The 19,129-nt window shown below is 44.6% G+C and overlaps 1 protein-coding gene across 3 annotated transcripts in view; it reads right to left on the reverse strand.

The window, feature by feature from the left end:
• zbtb37 (zinc finger and BTB domain containing 37) overlaps positions 1-19,129 on the reverse strand; it is a 49,645-nt gene that overhangs the window by 13,298 nt on the left and 17,218 nt on the right. For all 3 annotated transcript variants that reach the window (XR_007956039.1, XM_052012555.1, XM_052012556.1), the window contains exon 4: positions 12,465-12,567. Coding sequence is in view for 2 of the 3 variants with exons in the window: in XM_052012555.1 (XP_051868515.1) it covers positions 12,465-12,567 (103 nt within the window). In the remaining variant the exon portion in view is untranslated. The remainder of the gene's footprint in view (positions 1-12,464; positions 12,568-19,129) is intronic.

Here is a 19,129-nt window from a genome sequence, read left to right on the forward strand (position 1 = left end):
CCTATATTCCTCAAGAGCCCTATCTGATCCTTGCTGCCTACACCTTATGTATGCTGCCTTCTTCCTCCTAACTAGATGTTCCACCTCTCTTGTCACCCATGGTTCCTTCACCCTGCTATTCTTTCTCTGCCTCACCGGGACAAATTTCTCCCTAACATCCTGCAAGAGATCCCTGAACAACAACCATATCTCCATAGTACGTTTCCCTTCAAAAATATCATCCCAATTTACACTCGCAAGTTCGACCCTTAAAGCCTCATAATGTGCCCTTCCCCAATTAAATATCATCCTGTCCTCTTTGCTCCTATCCTTGTCCATGACAATGCTAAAGGTTAGGGAGCGGTGGTCACTGTCCCCCAAATGGTCACCCACCGAGAGATCTGTCACCTGACCCGGTTCATTACCTAATACTAGATCTAATATGGCATTCCCTCTAGTCAGTCTGTCAACATACTGTGACAGGAATCCATCCTGGACACACTTAACAAACTCTTCCCCATCTAAACCTTTGGCACGAAGCAGATGCCAATCAATATTGGGTGCAGAGGAGGTTAACCAGGATGTTGCCTGGATTGGAGAGTATTAGCGGAAAGGAGAGGTTGGACAGACTTAGATTGTTTCCACTGGAGCATTAGAGGCTGGGGGGAGACCTGACAGAAGTTTATAAAATAATGAGAGGCATAGAAAGGGTCAGTGCTTTTCCCAGGGTGGAAATGCCAAATACTAGAGAGCATAATTTTAAGGTGGTGGTGGTGGTGGTGGTGGGGTGGGGGTGGAGTTTAAAAGAGAAGTTTGAGGCAAGTTTTTGTGTTTACATAATTGCCTTGAGGAAACAATAGTTAATACTTAAAAAGCATTTAGGCACAGACACATGAACATGCAGGGAATGGAGGGGTATGGATCATGTACAGGCAGATGGGATTAGTTTAGATTGGCATCATGGTCAGCACAGACATTGTGGGCTGAAGGGTCTGTTTCTGTGCTGTACTGTTCTCGGTTCTATGACTGTGGAAAAAAACAGTGGAGTGGTAGTAAATTGGATAGATCTTTCAAGGAGCTGACATAGGCATGATGGGCCAAATGACTTTCTTTTACGCTGCAGGATTTCATGAACACTTACATGGTCCCCCATTGAGGTGTATTTGAAGATTTCTGATTCAAGCCCAGAACAGCATAGGAACTAAAGACTGGGAATAGAACAATGAGCCCTTCAAGCTTGTTCCATCTTAATCTGATATTGCAGCTGATCTGTGACATATACCCATCCTTTCCCTTTAATACACATGAATAAAGGAAATCTATCAACATCAGAGTTAAAATTGACAAAGTATTAGCTAGTTGTTGAAGAGAGTCAGTAAAGTCACAGACTTTATCAGCAAGTGTGTAGAGGGCTGTGTACCAAAGAAGTCAATCCAGGTGTTCCCAAACTGGAAACCATGGCTGAACCAGGAGATTGACTCCCTACTGAAGTCCAGGACTGCGGCATTTAAATCAGGGGATCCTGATCAATACAAGAAATTGAGATACTTCCCTCATAAAGCTAAAGCTATCAGGGATGCCAAGAGATGAGACCAGTCCAAAATTGAGTCTCAGACCAGCCATCAGTTGTGGCAGGGTTTACGTGCTATAATGGGCTACAAAACGAAGTCAGGCAGCATCGGTGACAACAGCGCGTCCCTCCCCGATGAGTTCAATGCATTCTATCTACATTTTGAACAGCGGGAAATGAAATGTCACCACCCACCCCGACAGCCTCCAATGCACCTGAACCCACAGTCACCACTGCAGACGTCAGATCAGTCTTCTGGAGAGTGAACCTGCGGAACGCATCTGGTACAGATGGAGTCCCTGATCGTGTCCTTAGATCCTGTGCAGATCAGCTGGTGGGGTAGCCTGGTACCAAAGAAAAATAAGGTAACATGCCTGAATGACCACTGTATGGTGGCTCTGACACCCACCATCATGAAGTGCTTCTAGAGCATGGTCATGGCACACATCTACTCCAGCCTCCCAGGCAACCTTGACCCACTGCAATTCGCCTACCGCTGAAACAGGTCCATGGCGAATGCCGTCTCCCTGGCCCTACACTCATCTCTAGAACATCTAGATAATAAACACACCTACGTCACACTACTATCTATTGACTACGGCTCAGGCTTCAATACTATAATTCCCAGCAAACTTATCTCCAAACTCCTAGACCTAGAACTCAGCACCTCTTGACTTCCCGACCAACAGACCGCAATCAGTAAGAATAGACAGCAACACCTCTGCCACGATTATCCTCAACACTGGTGCTTGACAAGGCTGTGTCCTCAGCCCTCTACTTTATTCCCTATACACTCACGACTATTGGGCCAAATTCTGCTCTAACTCCATCTACGTTTGCAGATGTCACCACTGTAGTGGGCTGAATCTTAAATAACGATGAATCAGAGTACAGGAAGGAGATGACGACAACCTTTCCCTCAATGTCAGCAAAACAAAAGAGCTGGTCATAGACTTCAGGGAGGAGGTGTACATGCTCCTGTTTACATCAAGGTCGAGAGGGTTGAGAGCTTCAAGTTCCTAGGAATGAACATCACCAATTGACTGTCCTGGTCCAACCACGTAGTACGCCATGGCCAAGAAAGCACACCAGCTCCTTTACTTCCTCAGGAGGCTAAAAAAATTCAGCATGTTCCCATTTACAGCAATTTCTTTTATAGATGTACCACAGAAAACATCCTATCTGGATGCATCATAGTATTGCAACTGCTCTGCCCAAGGCAGCAAGAAACAGCAGCGAGTTGTGGACAGAGCTCAGCACATCATGAAAACTAGGCTTCCCTCCATAGGCTCTGTCTACACTTCTTGCTGCCTCAATAAAGCAGCCAACATAATCAAAGGCCCATCCACCCTGGACATTCTTTCTTTTCACCCCTCCCATTGGACAGGAGATACAAAAGCCTGAAAGCACGTACCACCAGGCTCAAGGACAGCTTCTGTCTCACTGTTATAAGACTACTGGTCGGTCCCCTTGTAGGATAAAATGGAATCTTGACCTCACAATCTACTTCGTCATGGCCTTGCACCTTATTGTCTGCCTGCACTGCACTTTCTCTGAAACTGTAACACTTTATTGATCTGATGAAATTATCTGTATGGATGGTACATGTGACAATAATAAACCAATTTACCAAGTGAGCTCCAAGCTTCGACCTCTCTTGGCTTGTAGAACATCGCAGAAAGGAATAGATAAATGAATTTAACCATTTTTCCAAAATCCAGAATTTGCATTCCAGGGAATGCAATCCTAGATTTTAAAATTTATCCCTTTAATTGAGAGTCCAGGTATCGTCCTAATAAGTTTATGCTGTACACTCTCAATCCCTCCTTCTGAAAGTGTGGTAGCCAGAACACTTCACAGTACTCCAGGTGTGGTCCAACCAGAGCTCTGTACAAGCTGTGGCATAACCTTCAACCCTTTCTATTCAAGTTGTCTGGATTTCAAGACCAGCAGTTCGTTAGCCTTTATGATTATTTTATGTCCATGAAACTATAATGGACTATGTATATAGCCCACCAAAGCTTCTTAAAGAAGCTTGACATGGAGTCTCAAAACTCAACACCATACAGGACATAGACACCCCATCAATAAGCATTCACTCACTCCACCACCTACCACAGTAGCAGCAGTTTGTACGATATACAGGATGCACTGCAGCAACTCACCAAGATTCCTTAGACAGCATCTTCCAAGCCCACCACCTCTACCAACTAGAAGGACAAGGGCAACAAAAGCATGGAAACACCACCACTGGAGGTTGCCCTCCAAGCCACACACCATCCTGACTTTGAAATATATCGCTGTTCCTTCACCATTGCTGAGTCAAAATCCTGGAACTCCCTCCCTAACAACACTGTAGGAATACCCACACCTCAAGGACTGCAATGATTCAAGAAGCCAGCTCACCACCACCTTCTCAAGGGCAACTAGGGATGGGTAATTATATGTTGGCTCAGCCTGTGAAGCCCACATCCCTTGAATAAATATTTTAAAACGTGTAGAAAGCACACTTGCCTAGCAATTCATTTACTCCAGAAAAGGGGCATTAATACACGTTGCGTGGTTCACTCTTCAATTTATCCTAGTGCATAAGGATTGTAGATTTTGATCACGATCCTTTCGTAACAGCGCAAGCTTGCATTGTCATGGCCCACAGGAAGCAGCACAGATCCCAATGTTTCCTTAGCTATGGAGCAAGAACATCAGGGCTCCAGCCTTTAAAGGAACTTTCTCCATGGTGATGCATTACTACAGAAAGTTGCCATGAGCGAGACGGCAACAGGACAAAGGACAGAGCAAGCCCCTCAGTTTAACAGCCATGACCTTAGGATCCTTGTGGTTTGCCATGGAAGCATGGGGAAGGAGGGGTTATGCAGCCAGGAGGTCTTCAAAGACAAAAACTAGGAGAGCTCAGGAGCTGGCAACAGAGCCATCATCCAGGAATGACACCCCCTTGCAATATGGAGAAATGCCAGAGAAAGCATCATGACCTATCCAAATGTGACAAGGTGACACCAATCTGCTCCTCAACTGTTCTGCTTCCAGCTCCAATCGACAGTCAAGGAAGATAAGAATGCCACTGGTGGACTAATAAGAAAATGTTTATTCTGCACCCTTCATGTTGAAGTTGGGAGGAATTGCAGACTGGCTCTGCAGACAGGAAGGGGCCTCTTGGGCTCAGGGCCTGGTTAGGCTGGAGGGGAAGATTGTCCTGATGTGCAATGGACCAACCTATGCCCCGCAGAGGAAACCAGCAATCTCTATGGTAAATATGTACTTTAACTTACCTACTCCTGTCATTTCTTCATCCCTTAACAACTGATATAAAGTCATAGTCATATACAGCATGGCCTAACTGGTCCATGCTGTCCAAGATGCCCCACCAAACTAATCCCATTTGCCAGCGTTTGGCCCATATCCCACTAAACCTTTGAATCCATGTACTTGTCCAACTGTCTTTTAAAAGTTGTTATTGTACCTGCCTCAACCACCCCCTCTGACAGCTCATTCCATATGGACACCACCCTTTGTGTAAAAAAGTTGCCCCTCATGTTCCTCTTAAATCTTTCCCCTCTCACCTTAAACCTGTGCCCTCTAGTTCTTGATACCCCAACTGTCGGGCAGGCACAGTAGTGTAGCGGTTAGCGTAATGCTTTATAGCATCAGTGACCCGGGTTCAAATCCGGCTGCTGTCTGTAAGGAGTGTGTACGTTCTCCCCGTGTCTGCATGGGTTTCCTCCGGGTGCTCTGGTTTCCTCCCACATTCCAAAGACATACAGGTTAGGAAGTGGTGGGCATACTATGTTGGCACCGGAAGCCTGGTGACACTTGCGGGCTGCCCCCCAAATCACTACACAAAAAGATGTATTTCACTGTGTGTTTCGATGTACATGTGACTAATAAAGATATCTTATCTTATCTCTGGGAAAAAGACTGAGTGCATTCACCTACCTATGTCCCTCATGATTTTATACACCCCTCAGTCTCCTAAGCTCTAAGGAATGAAGTCCAAGCCTGTCCAACCTCTCCCTATAACTCAGTCCCTCAAGTCCTGGCAGCATCCTTGTAAATCTTTTCTACACTCTTTCCAGTTTAATAACATCTTTCCTACAGCAGGACGACCAAAACTGAACACAATACTCCAAGTGCAGCTCACCAGTGTCCTGTACAACCACACCATGACCTCCCAACTTTTATACTCAAAATCTCTGACTTATGAAGGCCAGCATGCCAAAAACCTTTTTCACCACCCTGTCTACCTGTAACTCCACTTTTAGGGAACCATGTACTTGTACTCCAAGATCCCTCTGTTCTGCAGCACTCCTCAGGGTCCTGCCGTTCACTGTGAAAGTCCTACCTGGATTTGATTTTCCAAAATGCAACACCTCGGACTTATCCGAATTAAACGGCATTTGCCATTCCTTGGCCCACTTACTCAACTGATCAAGATTGCCCCTGTAATTTTTGATAATCTTCTTCATTGTCCACTATACCACCTATTTTAGCTTAGACACCTGTTCTGTTTGCATACACTTCTTCCTCAGCAGTCCCTCAGAACAGAGGATGACTTGCTTCCGCTCTGGTTTTATGGGTTTTGAGATAGCTAACAAGGCCAATGTATGAACTGCGGACTCTTCCACAGATGGGGCAGGAGGTGACTGATGGGGCAAGCGAGCTGTTCATGAGGCAGTATTGAGGCACAGGCAGAGGCCATTCTTTGGCACCCTGTGGACTCTCAGGCTGACCCCTTTATAGCACTGATAACCTGGATTCAGGTGGCTGTAATGAGATAATGGAGAGATGGCACCCGGGAGCATATTGTTATTCTCCAGGAACAAAGAGATGCCACCCAAGGACAGGTTGGTCTCCACAGGGAGTAGATGGCAGCTCTGCCAGGAGAGAGTTTGCTCCCAAGGGAACACTGAAGCCTTGAGGCAGGCAGTTGTAATCTGCATTTGGTCACTTGGTCTGGAGTTTGTGATGGCAGGGACAGGATTTGGTCAAACAGATCACTGTCCAAGCAGTTAGAAACATAGAAAAACTACAGCACAATTCAGGCCCTTCAGCCCACAAAGCTGTGCCGAACATGTCCCTACCCTAGAAATTACTAGGCTTACCCATAGCCCTCTATTTTTCTCAGCTCCATGTACCTATCCAACAGTCTCTTAAAAACCCTATCGTATCCGCCTCCACCACCGTTGCCGGCAGCCCATTCCACGCACTCACCACTCCCTGAGTAAAAAACTGAACCCTGACACCTCCTCTATACCTACTCCCCAGCACCTTAAACCTATGTCCTCTTGTGGCCACCATTTCAGCCCTGGAGAAAAGCCTCTGACTATCTACCTGATCAATACCTCTCATCATCTTATATACCTCTATCAGGTCCCCCCTCATCCTCCGTCACTCCAAGGACAAAAGGCCGAGTTCCCTCAACCAACTTTCATAAGGCATGCTCTGCATTCCAGGCAGCATCCTTGTAAATCTCCTCTGCACCCTTTCTATGGCTTCCACATCCTTCCTGTAGTGAGGCGACCAGAACTGAGCACAGTACTCCAAGTGGGGTCTGACCAGGGACCTATATAGCTGCAACAATACCTCTCGGCTCCAAAATTCAATTCCCCGATTGATGAAGGACAATACACCATATGCCTTCTTAACCACAGAGTCAACCTGCGCAGTCGCTTTGGGTGTCCTATGGACCTAGAACATAGAACAACTACAGCACAATTCAGGCCCTTCGGCCCACAAAGCTGTGCCGAACAAGTCCCTACCCTAGAAATTACTAGGCTTACCCATAGCCCTCTATTTTTCTCAGCTCCAAGTACCTATCCAACAGTTTCTTAAAAGACCCTATCATATCCGCCTCCACCACCGTTTCCGGCAGCCCATTCCATGCACCGACCACTCTCTGAGTAAAAAACTTACCCCTGACATCTCTTCGATATCTACTCCCCAGCACCTTAAACCTATGTCCTCTTGTGGCCACCAATTCAGCCCTGGGGAAAAGCCTCTGACTACACAGTTGGGCCACACAGCCTCAGAATAAAAGGACATCCTTTTAGAACAGAGATGAGGAGGAATTTCTTTAGCCAGAGGGTGGTGAATCTGTGGAATTCATTGCCACAGATGGCTGTGGAAGCCAAGTCATTAGGTATATTTAAAGCGGAGGTTGATAGGTTCTTGATTAGTAAGGGCATCAAAGGTTACGGGGAGAAGGCAGGAGAATGGGTTTGAGAGGGAAAAATAAATCAGCCATGATTGAATGGCGGAGCAGACTCGATGGGTCAAATGGCCTAATTCTGCTCTTATGGACTCCAACTTTATAAAACATTGGTTAGACCTCAGCTGGAGTACTGCATGCAGTTTTGGTCACCACAGTACAGGAAGGATGTGATGGTACTGGAGAGGATGCAGAGGAGATTCACCAGGGTGTTGCCTAGGATGGAGCATTTCAGTTACTACGATAGACTGGGTCTGTTTTCCCTGAAGTGGAGGAAGATGAGAGGAGACGTGATAGAGGTTTATAAAATTATGAGGGGTATGGAAAGGGTAGACTGCAAGAAACTTTTTCCCCTTATCAGAGGTGAATTTTAACCAGAGGATGTAGATAGGGGGTAGAGGGGATCTGAGGGGACATTTTTCCACCCAGAGTGGTGAGTACCTGGAACACACTGCCTGAGAGTGTGGTGGAAGCAGAGTTGCTGACAGAATTTAAGTGTCTAGACACACACTTGAATGGCCCAGGCATAGAAGGCTACGGGCAAAGTGCTGGAAGATGGATTAATGTGGATGGGTGCCCACTGATTAGTCTAGACGTGGTGGGCCAAATGGCCTGTTTCTATGCTGCATGAATCTGTCAGTCAGCAACTCCAGAACTGTAGTTTTGTATGCTCTGCAAACTGTAGCAGTGAAACAGTAAGGCTTGGAGATGCAGGAGAGACAAGCAAAGAGCTCAGATCCTCATCTGTCAATTTGAACGCAGCTGATGAAGAGGGTTATCCCAGCAATGCATCTCATTTCTGCCCAGGATGCCCTTAATACACAGTTCACTCAGACTGCTTTAAAACATTTCAGTAATGGAATTGGAATATTATTGTCACTTGTACTGATGTACAGTGAAAAACTGATCTTGCACACCGTTCATACAGATCAATTCATTACACAGTGCATTGAGGTAGTACAAGGTAAAACAATACAGAATGCAGAATAAAGTCACAGCTACAGAGAAAATGCAGTGCAGTTAGACAATAAGGTGCAAGGTCGTAACGAGGTAGATTGTGAGGTCAACAGTCCATTTTATCGTACTAGGGAACCGTTCAAAAGTCTCATAACAGTGGGATAGAAGCTGTCCTTGACCCTGGTGGTATGAGCTTTCAGGCTTCTGTATCTTCTGCCTGATGGGAGAGGGGAGAAGAGAGAATGTCCAGGGTGGCTGGGATCTTTGAATATGCTGGCTGCTTTACTGAGGCAGCGAGAAGTATAGAGAAGAGACCAAGGAGGGGAGGCTGGTTTCCATGATGTGCTGAGCTGTGTCCACAACTCTCTGCAGTTTCTTGCAGTCCCGGGCAGAGCAGTTGCCATACCAAGCCATGATGCATTCAGATAGGATGCTTTCTATGATGCATCAATAAGAATTGGTGAGTGTCAAAGGGGACATCCTGAGGTGCTGGTGAGCTTTCTTGGCAGAGTAGAGACGGGATAGGCTGGGTTTCCTTGGAGCGGAGGAGGGACCCGATAGGAGGTATGCAAAGTTGTGTGAGGCATACATAGGGTAGCTGGCAGGAAACTTTTCCCTATCATGGAGATAACTAAAGCCAAGAGCAGAGGATTAGGGCAAGAGGTTTCTAGAGGATCTGAGGAAGACTTTTTCTCCCCCTCTCAAGAAGGTGGTTGGAATCTGGAATGCAGGCTTTGAATGCTAACGTATCTGTTATACTGTCCCAGTAGAAGGTAGAAGTAGATACTCTACAGCATTTAAGTAGTATCTAGATGAGCACTAGAATCAACAAAGCATTGATGGCTACAGTCCAAGTGCTGGTAAATGGGATTGGTATAGAAGGGTGTGTGATGGTGGGCATGAATGCAGTGTGCAGAAGGATCTGTTTCTGTGCTGTATGACTATGATTCTATGCATCCCAGTGAGACACGTCTCAAATATATGCAAACGACACTCCTTCTCCATTACCTCCCATTCCATAAATGTTACAAAGCCATCCTGGGGCCAACAAATCAATTATCCATCCTTAGTAGGCCAAGACATCATTCATTTTATTTAAGGCAACCGATATGTGAGCAAAGTCTACATGGGTGGTGTTCAAGGCATGTTTGGTTTCTTTTGATAGGAGTGTAGGACTATTCATGCTGCAAGCCACTCCCTCTGTGGAACATAGCATCTGGAAAGTGGGCTGCATCTTACCCTCTTGCCTGAGGCAGATTTCTCTATTCTCTCTACAGTTGTGGTCTGTGTGCTTGGACAGCCTGCCAGTACATTGCAAATTGCCTGCTACAGCTCCTTGATTCTCCTTTTCATCAGAAGTCCTTGGGTCCACCACCCCTATCCAATTAGGCAGAGCTTGTCCTCCATTGCAAACTCTTCACAGCTATACTCTACTCCACAATCTGGTCTTGATTGCTTGTGAAGTAAAAACCACCAGGTGAAAGCCCACAGAGAGTGCTACATGACAAGTAGGTGGCTTGTCATTAATTGCATCACAAGTTACCAAGACTGGCAACTCCCTCCTTAGATGATCAAGGAGACTGAATCTTCATGCCCCCTTCTCTAGCAATCAGCTTTAAGATCTATGGAAGACCATATCCTGTACCCTCCCTTCTACTCTATGCTCTTTATTGCAAGGAGAGAAAGAAATAATGTGTGTGAAGGCATATGTTCATTCAGTGGGTGGAGTACATCATTAAAGATTACTATTACAGACCAATTAGATTGAGCAGATCCGCTAATTAGGCAGATACAACAGGATGGATGCACTTGCAATCTAAGTGGACATGAAGAGAGATTAACTGAGGTGGGAGAGTGAAGGCATAGAGTGATGTGCATAGCAGAATGTAGTGCCCAACCCTGATGTAGCACAGTACATACCTGCTGAGATCATTAAAACAATATGGGCACCATCACCACATTCCAACAATGCTACAATGCAGTTGTACAGCCAACCAACTAACCAACCACAGTACTCTGACCCTCCTCCACAATTTCCAACCATGCCTCCTTCATCTCAGTAGTTGGCTGCTGGAGAAAGAGTATCTGCCTCCCCTCCTCACAGCACATCCAGGGAAGTGCCTCTTCTGAAGCAAGCTGCAGCCTTTGCCTCTCTTGACTCAACTGTAGCACTTTCATTTCTCCAACAGCAAACTTGAGTTCCTTCCACTCGCTTCATTAAGTTACACTTGGACATACAGATAGCTTAAGAGGTTTCCCATTACATTCACTGCCAGAGATTGACTGGAAAACCCAAAAGAAAATATCTTGGTAGCCACCAACAAACACATATATTTCCAAGTCCCCAACATCTTAAAGGATTCTCCAATCCCATTCACAGCATGTTTGTGTATTAGATCCCAGCCCGTCATTTCACTGTGACAGAAGCCAAACAATGGAGCAAAAAACATATTGGTCGAGGAACTCAGCAGGTCAGGCAGCATCTGTGGAGGGAAATTGACAGTTGGTTTTGGGTTGAGACCCTTCATCTGGACTGAAAGAGTACAGGGGAAGATAGCCAGTATAAAGAGGTGAGGGGAAGGGGCGAGGCAGGAGCTGGCAGGTGACTGGTGGATCCAGGTGAGGAGGGGGGTCATAGGCAGATGGGGGAGGGAAGAATGGAAATAGCGACAGAGGCTGGGAGATGACAGGTGGAGGCAACAAAGGGCTGCAGATGATGGAATCTGATACGAGAGGAAGGTGGAGCATGAATGTTTTCAGTCCAAATGAAGGGTCTCGATCTGAAACATCGACTGTCCATTTCTCTCTCCAGATGCTGCCTGACCCACTGAGTTCCTCCAGCAGTTTGTTTTTTGCTCCAGATTCCAGCATCTGCAGACTCTTGTCTCTCCAAAAATTGGAGCAAGTTCCTCAGAAATGTACATGAGCAAGTTATTCTTTTTTACCCCTCCCCCCACCACCCCCCCAAGGGGGACCTGCCTCCATACCTTTAACCCATCCCCTGGTGGATCTGCTCTCCCCTCCTCTCCCGCATCTGCCTATCACCATTTCTTACCTGCATCTACATATCACCTTGTGCCCACCCTACCTCCCCTCTTTTGTCCACCTATCACTGCTCTGTTCCCACGCCCCCCCCCCACCCCCAATATATTGGGCTTCTCCTTTTCCTAGCTTCAGTCCTAAAGAAGGGTCCTGACCCAAAATGTTGACCACCTGCTTGTCTCCACAGATGCTGCCTGACATGCTGAGTTCCGCCAGCATCTCGTTTTTTCATCTAGATTCCAGCATCTCCAGTCTTTGTTTCTCTGAGCAATTTATTCATTCAAATGTAACTTAAACAACTTTTCTTCAAAAAATTTGGGATAAGTATGTAAGATGACATGTGGAAGTGCTTGGGAGGAATGAGTGACGGTGGACCTATGGTTCTCAAAAGTTTTTTTTTTAACTCTAACATTCAACAGTTCCTGTTTTCCCAAAATACAGCACATTACTGTTGTATAAAATCTTGAGATAGTCAGCACCCACTCACCAGCAGAACAATGTGATAGTTATACCAACAAAGGCCACAGCTCTGCAGATACCGTAGCCTCCCACATCCTAATCTCAAGGATTGTCCTATATTTGGGAAACGAAATCGCTGGACTTAGAAACAAAAATTCTGCCCAAGATAAAATCTGGAGCTGGTTAATTACATTGAGAATGATACAACTGCCCTACTGGCACTGATGGAGTTACCTGTGAATTGGACTGCTTCTGCTCATCGATTTTGCCTGGAGACTCACTCCTCGCTCTGTGACGCTCCGACACGGTGCAAACTACACTGCCCGATGGGCTAAACCTGTTCAGCAAACACAGCAATGATGGACAGTTTAGTCAGCGCCAATATAGGCAAATGCAGCAAATGGACAGGACATTGAGACAAAATACCGATATACAACATATCAGCGAGAAAACATTCTGAAAGGAGGAACTAGTGTGGAAAAGTCAAAAGACGATATTTCATTCTTTTCAATCTCCATCAGAAAGTCTGCTCCCAAGCCACTGACTCCAACCCTTCTGTTTGGCAAATGTCTAAAACTGGACCAGACTGCTTACAATCTCGGCATCATGTTGCAGCCAATGTTTCAGACTACATATCCATGCCATCACTATGACCGACTGTCTCTACCACTGTTACGCCATGCACCTCGGCCAAGTTCACCTATTAGGGATTATTCTGGAGTTATGAAATTATGTATAGCATTATTACATTGTTAAAGGAGTAAGCCTGCCACTTAATGCACAGTTTAGGACAAGTCTGTTTTGTCACTTAATATTTTGTCTAGTTATATTTTGTCACTTAATATTTTGTCTAGTTGTATATTCAGGGAGCCATCCCTGAACACGGTGACAAAAGAGGTACATTTTGGGTGTCTGGAGTTTGTGCTCAGAAGCTCTCAGACCAGCCACCAGTATTTGAATATTCAAAGGGGTTCTGCTAGTTGGGATGTGCTACTATTGCAAATATGCAATTCTGCAAAGTTACCTGTCGACATTCAACATTTTAAAGTCGGTAATTATAGCCATTGAAACTGTAGTTGAATGTTTATTGTTGTCTTTGTGTTCAAGTAGTATAAACCATTGTGTCAGGAGAGGAGAACTAGATTATCTCCAGAAGATCTGCTGTGTTGAATAAAGACTTTTATATCTGGTGACTCAGTTCAATTAGTCACAACATCACCCACGCTGCTGCTGAATCCATCATCTGTTTCAATATTAACTATTTCAATGTTATAACAATATCCACACGGTCCTCCTGGTTTCCCTCATTCTCCTTTCTGTAAATTTGAGGCTCCCCAAAACATTTCCGCTAGTTTCCTGAACTCAGGAAACTTGAACTCGCACTCAGGTTTCCTGGAGCGTTATACTTAAGACTTTCAAAAGACCTTTCATAAGGTGCCATACAAGAAGTCCTTAAACAAGGTTAAGACACACAGCTTTGGGGATAATACAGATTGAGGAGTAGTTAATGGACTGAGACTGGAACGTAGGAATAATCGAGCCACAAGACAGTGACGTGCCGCAGGGATTGGTAGTGTGTCCCGGTTATTCAAAATCTATCAATGCTTTGGATGAGGAGATTGTATAATATGCTGATGATACAAAACTGAGTAGCAGTGTGGATTGCAGGCAAGATGCAGCGAGGCTTCAGGGGCAGGTTATGTGAATGGGAAAGGACACGGTGGTTAGAAAACAATGAGGAAAATGTGATCTCATCCACTTTGGTAGAAAAAAAGGATGCAAGTATTTTCTCCTAATGGTGAGTGATTGATAAATTAAGTGCTAGAAATCTCTGAAGTGTAAACATAAATGGTGGAAACAGAAGGCCAGACAGCATCTATACAGAGAGAAACAAAACTAATGTTTCAGGTTAATGACATTTCATTAGAATGAGGCAAAGTTAGATATCAAATATGGTTTAAGTTGCAGAGGAGAAGAGGTGGAGAGAGCAAAGGGAAGGTCCCTGATAGAGACTGTCAGCCACAGATGGTCCTGTCAGCCACAGATGGTCCACTTTCCCTGCTGTGCTGTAAGGGATATATTTTTTGCATGTCATATTAACTTTTTAAACACTAGCTATTACCGGTCAATCATCATAGCTCTCCATGCAGACCCCAATCAACTTGCAGACATCTCGCCCCTCATTCCTTTGTCATTTTTTTTTGTTCAGATTTAAAACTTCAGTTTCAGATTGAATTACATCATCTTCAAACTCAATGTAAAAGTCGATCCTATTTATGATCACTCTACCCTAAAGCTCTTTAACAAGATTAGTAACTAATTAACTCTTCCCCAATGCACACTACGAGATCTGAAATAGCCTTTTCCCCAGCTGATTCCACAATGTAGTGATCTAGAAAACCATTTTGCTTACACTCCAAGAATTCCTCCTCACTTTTTTAGTGCTAATTTAACTCGTCCAGCCTTTATATAAACACCCATGATTACTGTACTATCCTGTTATATGCAGTCAAATTGCCTGATTTATGCCATGCACAATATTAGAAACATTAATTGGTGGTATATTAATAACTCCCACCAATGTCAGTCAGAGAGCACAAAAACACATTGATGCAATCATGAAGAAGGAGATTTGGTATGTCACCAAAGACTCTTCCAAATTTCTACAGATGTACAGTGGAGAGCATCCTAACTGGTTGCATCACCACCTGGTATGGAGGCTCCAATGTGCAGGATCGAAAGAGGCTGCAGAGGGTTGTAGACTCAGCCAGCTCCATCATCGGCACAACCCTCCCCACCATGGAGGACATCTTCAAGAAAGTGGCATCCATCATTAAGGACCCTCACCATCTGGGACATGCCCTCTTCTCATTACCACCATCGGTGAGGAGGTACAGGAACCTGAAGACCCATTCTCAGTGTTTTAGGAACAGCTTCTTCCCCTACACCATCAGGTTTCTGAATAGTCCATGAACCCATTATTCCTCTTTTGCACTATTTATTTATTTACTATTGTAACTTAAAGCAATTTTTATGTCTTGCACTGTACTGCTGTCACAAAACAACCAATTTCACAACATATGTCAGTGATAATAAACCTGATTCTGAACAGCCCCTTCAGCCCATTCGGTCTATGCCAGCCACCTACCTATCTATACTAATCCCATTTACCAGTACTTGGTCTGCAGCCTACTATACCTTGGTGATTCAAGTGCTTGTTAAATGTTGTTACAGTGCCTACCACCACAGGCAGTGCAACCACCCTCTGCGTGAAAAAAATCCTCCTCAGATCCCCTCTAAACCTCTAACTCCTCACCTTAAACTTATGCCCTGTAGTCTTAGATACCTCACAAGGGGAAGTTTCTTACTAATAAATAATGTAAATAGTAAGAAACTTCCAATTAAAAGACTACAAGCTTTTCATAATTTTGTATACCACTATGCAGTCCCCTCTCAGCCTCCTCTGCTCCAAGGAAAACAAGCCCAGTCTCCTCATATCTGAAACACTAGTAGTATCTTCTCCCCACCCTCTTCGGTGTAATCGCATCCTTCCTATAGCGTGGTGACCAGAACTGCACACAATATTCCAATGTTTTATAAAGTTGTACCATGATCTCCATGCTCTTATATTCTATGTCCTGGTTAATGAAGGCTAGAATCCCACATGCCTTCTTTACGACCTTATCTGCCAGTGCTGCTTTCTTCAGGGATCTTTGGAGTTGTACACAGAGGTCCTTTTCTTTCTCAATACTCCCTACAGCCCTTTGCTGCTTCTGAGCTCCACCCAAAGTCTAATTCCACATCATGATCTGTCGGGCTACGACTGATTCTCACCACAGCACTGATGTCATTGCATGATAATAGTGCTACACCACCTCCTTTACATTATTGCCTGAAATTCCTAAATGGGAATACCTCTGAACATTCAACTCCCAGCTTTGGGCAGCCTGCAGTCACAATTCTGTAATGGCAATGAGTCATACTTTGTACTTGTGCCATTAATTCATCTGTTGAAAGCTGCATGTATTTAGATATGGTTCCTTTTGACATCATTCTGTACTTTGACCACATTCACTGCTTTCCCACATTTTCTCTGCCTATTTATTTTGTTGCTACTTTTCTAACTTCCATTCTCGTTTAATTTTTCTCCTTCCCAAATCCCCGTTGAGGTTCCCATTCCAAGAGCACTAACAAACTTTCCTACAAGGATATTGGTCCTGGTCCCACTGATTTATACAGCTCTCACCTACCCCACAAATGATTCCAATGGCTCAGAAATCAACAGCTCTGCTCTTGGACCAACTCTCCAGCCATGCATTTACTTACATTTGTATTTCTGTGCTTGGTAGCATGTGGCATTGCAAGTAATCCTGAGATGACTTCTGAGATACACCACTTCATTCGCCGTATACCCGAGACACACCGTTCCATTAGCTGAATACTCGAGGCACACCGTTGCAGTTACTACTGTGCTCAATTCTACTGTGTTCAAAGTTACCATTGATTTGTTTCACAAGACAACTATGTTAATACTTGGAGATTGTAACTAACAGAATAGGTAAGGGGGATTCAATGGATTTGGTTGAACTAGACTTTAAGAATAAGGAGCCACGGAAATGATCAAACAAATTTAGGGCACTTCAAACTAATAGTTGTATAATGACATAGATAAAGGATTGCCTTGGAAAGAAAACAGAGAACAGGAATAAATATGTCATGATCCTGTTGGAAAGACTGCAGGAGGTGGGTGCAACAAGGTATGGTGATGAAGACCCAGTTATCCATGATCCATACAAGTGATTTGGACAAGGAGGTCAATATCGCCACAGTACCTCACCACTCACTGTCAGCTACTTGGAGAAAAGATTATTCTCACTCCTATTTTTCTGTCGGCCAACTACTTCTCTATCCATAACAATATCTTACCCATAATCCCATGCACTTTAATTTTGGATGCAAATCTCTCGTAGAGTTATAGAGTCATAGAGCAATACAGCATGGATATAGGCCCTTCAGCCCAACCAGTTCATGCTGACCACGGTGCCCACCCAGCTAGTCCCACTTTCCTGTGTTTGGCCCTTATCCCTCCAAGACCCACCCCTCCATGTACCTATCCAAGTGCTTCTTAAAATGATGCTATCGTACCTGCCTCAACCACTTCTTCTGGCAGCTCGTTCCATATACTCACCACCCTCTGTATGAAAAAAGTTGTCCCTCAGGTAATTTTTAAATCTTTCCCCTCTCACCCTAGACATGTACACCCTAGTTTTGGACTCCTCTACTCCAGAGAAAATACTCTTACCATCCACCTCTATGCCTCTCATAATTTTAAACACTTCTATAAGGTTGCCCCTCATTCTCCAATGTTCCAAGGAATGAAGACCCGGCCTGGCCAACCTCTCCTTATAACTAACGCCCTCTAGTCCTGGCAACATCCTGATAAATCTTTTCTCTGAAGGTCCAAATAGACCACATCCACTGGTTTTCCCTCACCTACTCTGTTAGTCATATCCTCAAAATACTCCAGATTTAAGATAGGATTTCTTTATTAGTCAGATGTACATCAAAACACACAGTGAAATGCATCTTTTGCGTAGAGTGTCTGCGGGGCAGTCCACAGGTGTCGCCATGCTTCCGGCGCCAACATAACATCCCCCAGCTTCCTAACCCATAGATCTTTGGAATGTGGGAGGAAACCGGAGCACCCGGAGGAAACCCACGCAGTACAAACTCCTTACAGACAGCGGCCGGAATTGAACCCGGGTCGCTGGCGTTGTAATAGCGTTATGCTAATCGCTACACTACTGTGCTTATAAAGCATGATTTCCCTTTTATAAATCCACGTTCAGTTTATTAGATCTTGTCCCATCCAAGTGTCATTTAAAAGTGAAATAGTGAGTTTAGGGCCAACGTGTTCCAGCAGGGAAGAAGGGCAAGGACAGGAAGTCCAGGAAACCCTGGATATCAAGGCATAAAGAGGGTTTGATTAAAAAGAAAGCTTATGGTAGGTGTAGTACAAAACAAGAGAGGCCCTTCAGGAGTATAGAAAGGGTAGGTGGTGCTTAATAAAGAAATTAGGAGGGAAAAGAGGGGCCACAAATATAAAATTAAGGAAAATTCCAAAACATTTTATGTATACTAAGACCAAGGAGGTACAAAGGTAAAAAGTAGAGGCCATTAGGGACCTAGCAGGCGATCTGAGCATGGAGCCAGTGGACGTGAGCGAGGTCTAAAGTGAATACTCTTCATCTGTATTCACCAAGGAGAAAGACATTGTAGTTAGTTGGAGATTTCTTTTGAGATGCTGATATTCTAGAGCACTTTGTGATTGAAAAGGAGGAGGTATTAGATGCGTTAGCAGGCATAAAGGTGGATGAATCCCCAGGACTGCCATGATCTATCCCAGGATGCTATGGGAGGCAAGGGAGGAGATTGCTGGGGCCCTGGTGGAGATAGTTGCATCTTCACTGGCTACTAGTGAGGTGCCAGATGACATGTGCACCCTTTAGTCAAGAAGGGCAGCAGGAATAAGCCAGGTAATTGAAGGCCAGTTAGTCTAATGTCAGTGGTAGAGAAATTATTGGAAAAAATTCTGAGAGATAGGATTGGAATTGGTTTATTATTGTCACATGCACCAAGGTACATTGAAAACTTTGTTTTTGCGTGCCATCCACACAGATTATAACAGTGCATTGAGGTAGGGAGAACAATAACAGAATGCAGAATAAAGTGTTACATTTATGGAGAAAGTGCAGTGCAGGCAGACAATAAGGTGCAAGACCATAACAAGGTAGATTGTGAGGTCAAGGGTCCATTTTATTGTACTAGGGGACCATTCAAGAGTCTTATAACAGCAGGATAGAAGCTGTCCTTGAGCCTGGTGGCATGTGCTTTCAGGC

This window comes from Pristis pectinata, chromosome 3 (assembly GCF_009764475.1).
Source record: "Pristis pectinata isolate sPriPec2 chromosome 3, sPriPec2.1.pri, whole genome shotgun sequence".
Classification (NCBI taxonomy): domain Eukaryota; kingdom Metazoa; phylum Chordata; class Chondrichthyes; order Rhinopristiformes; family Pristidae; genus Pristis; species Pristis pectinata.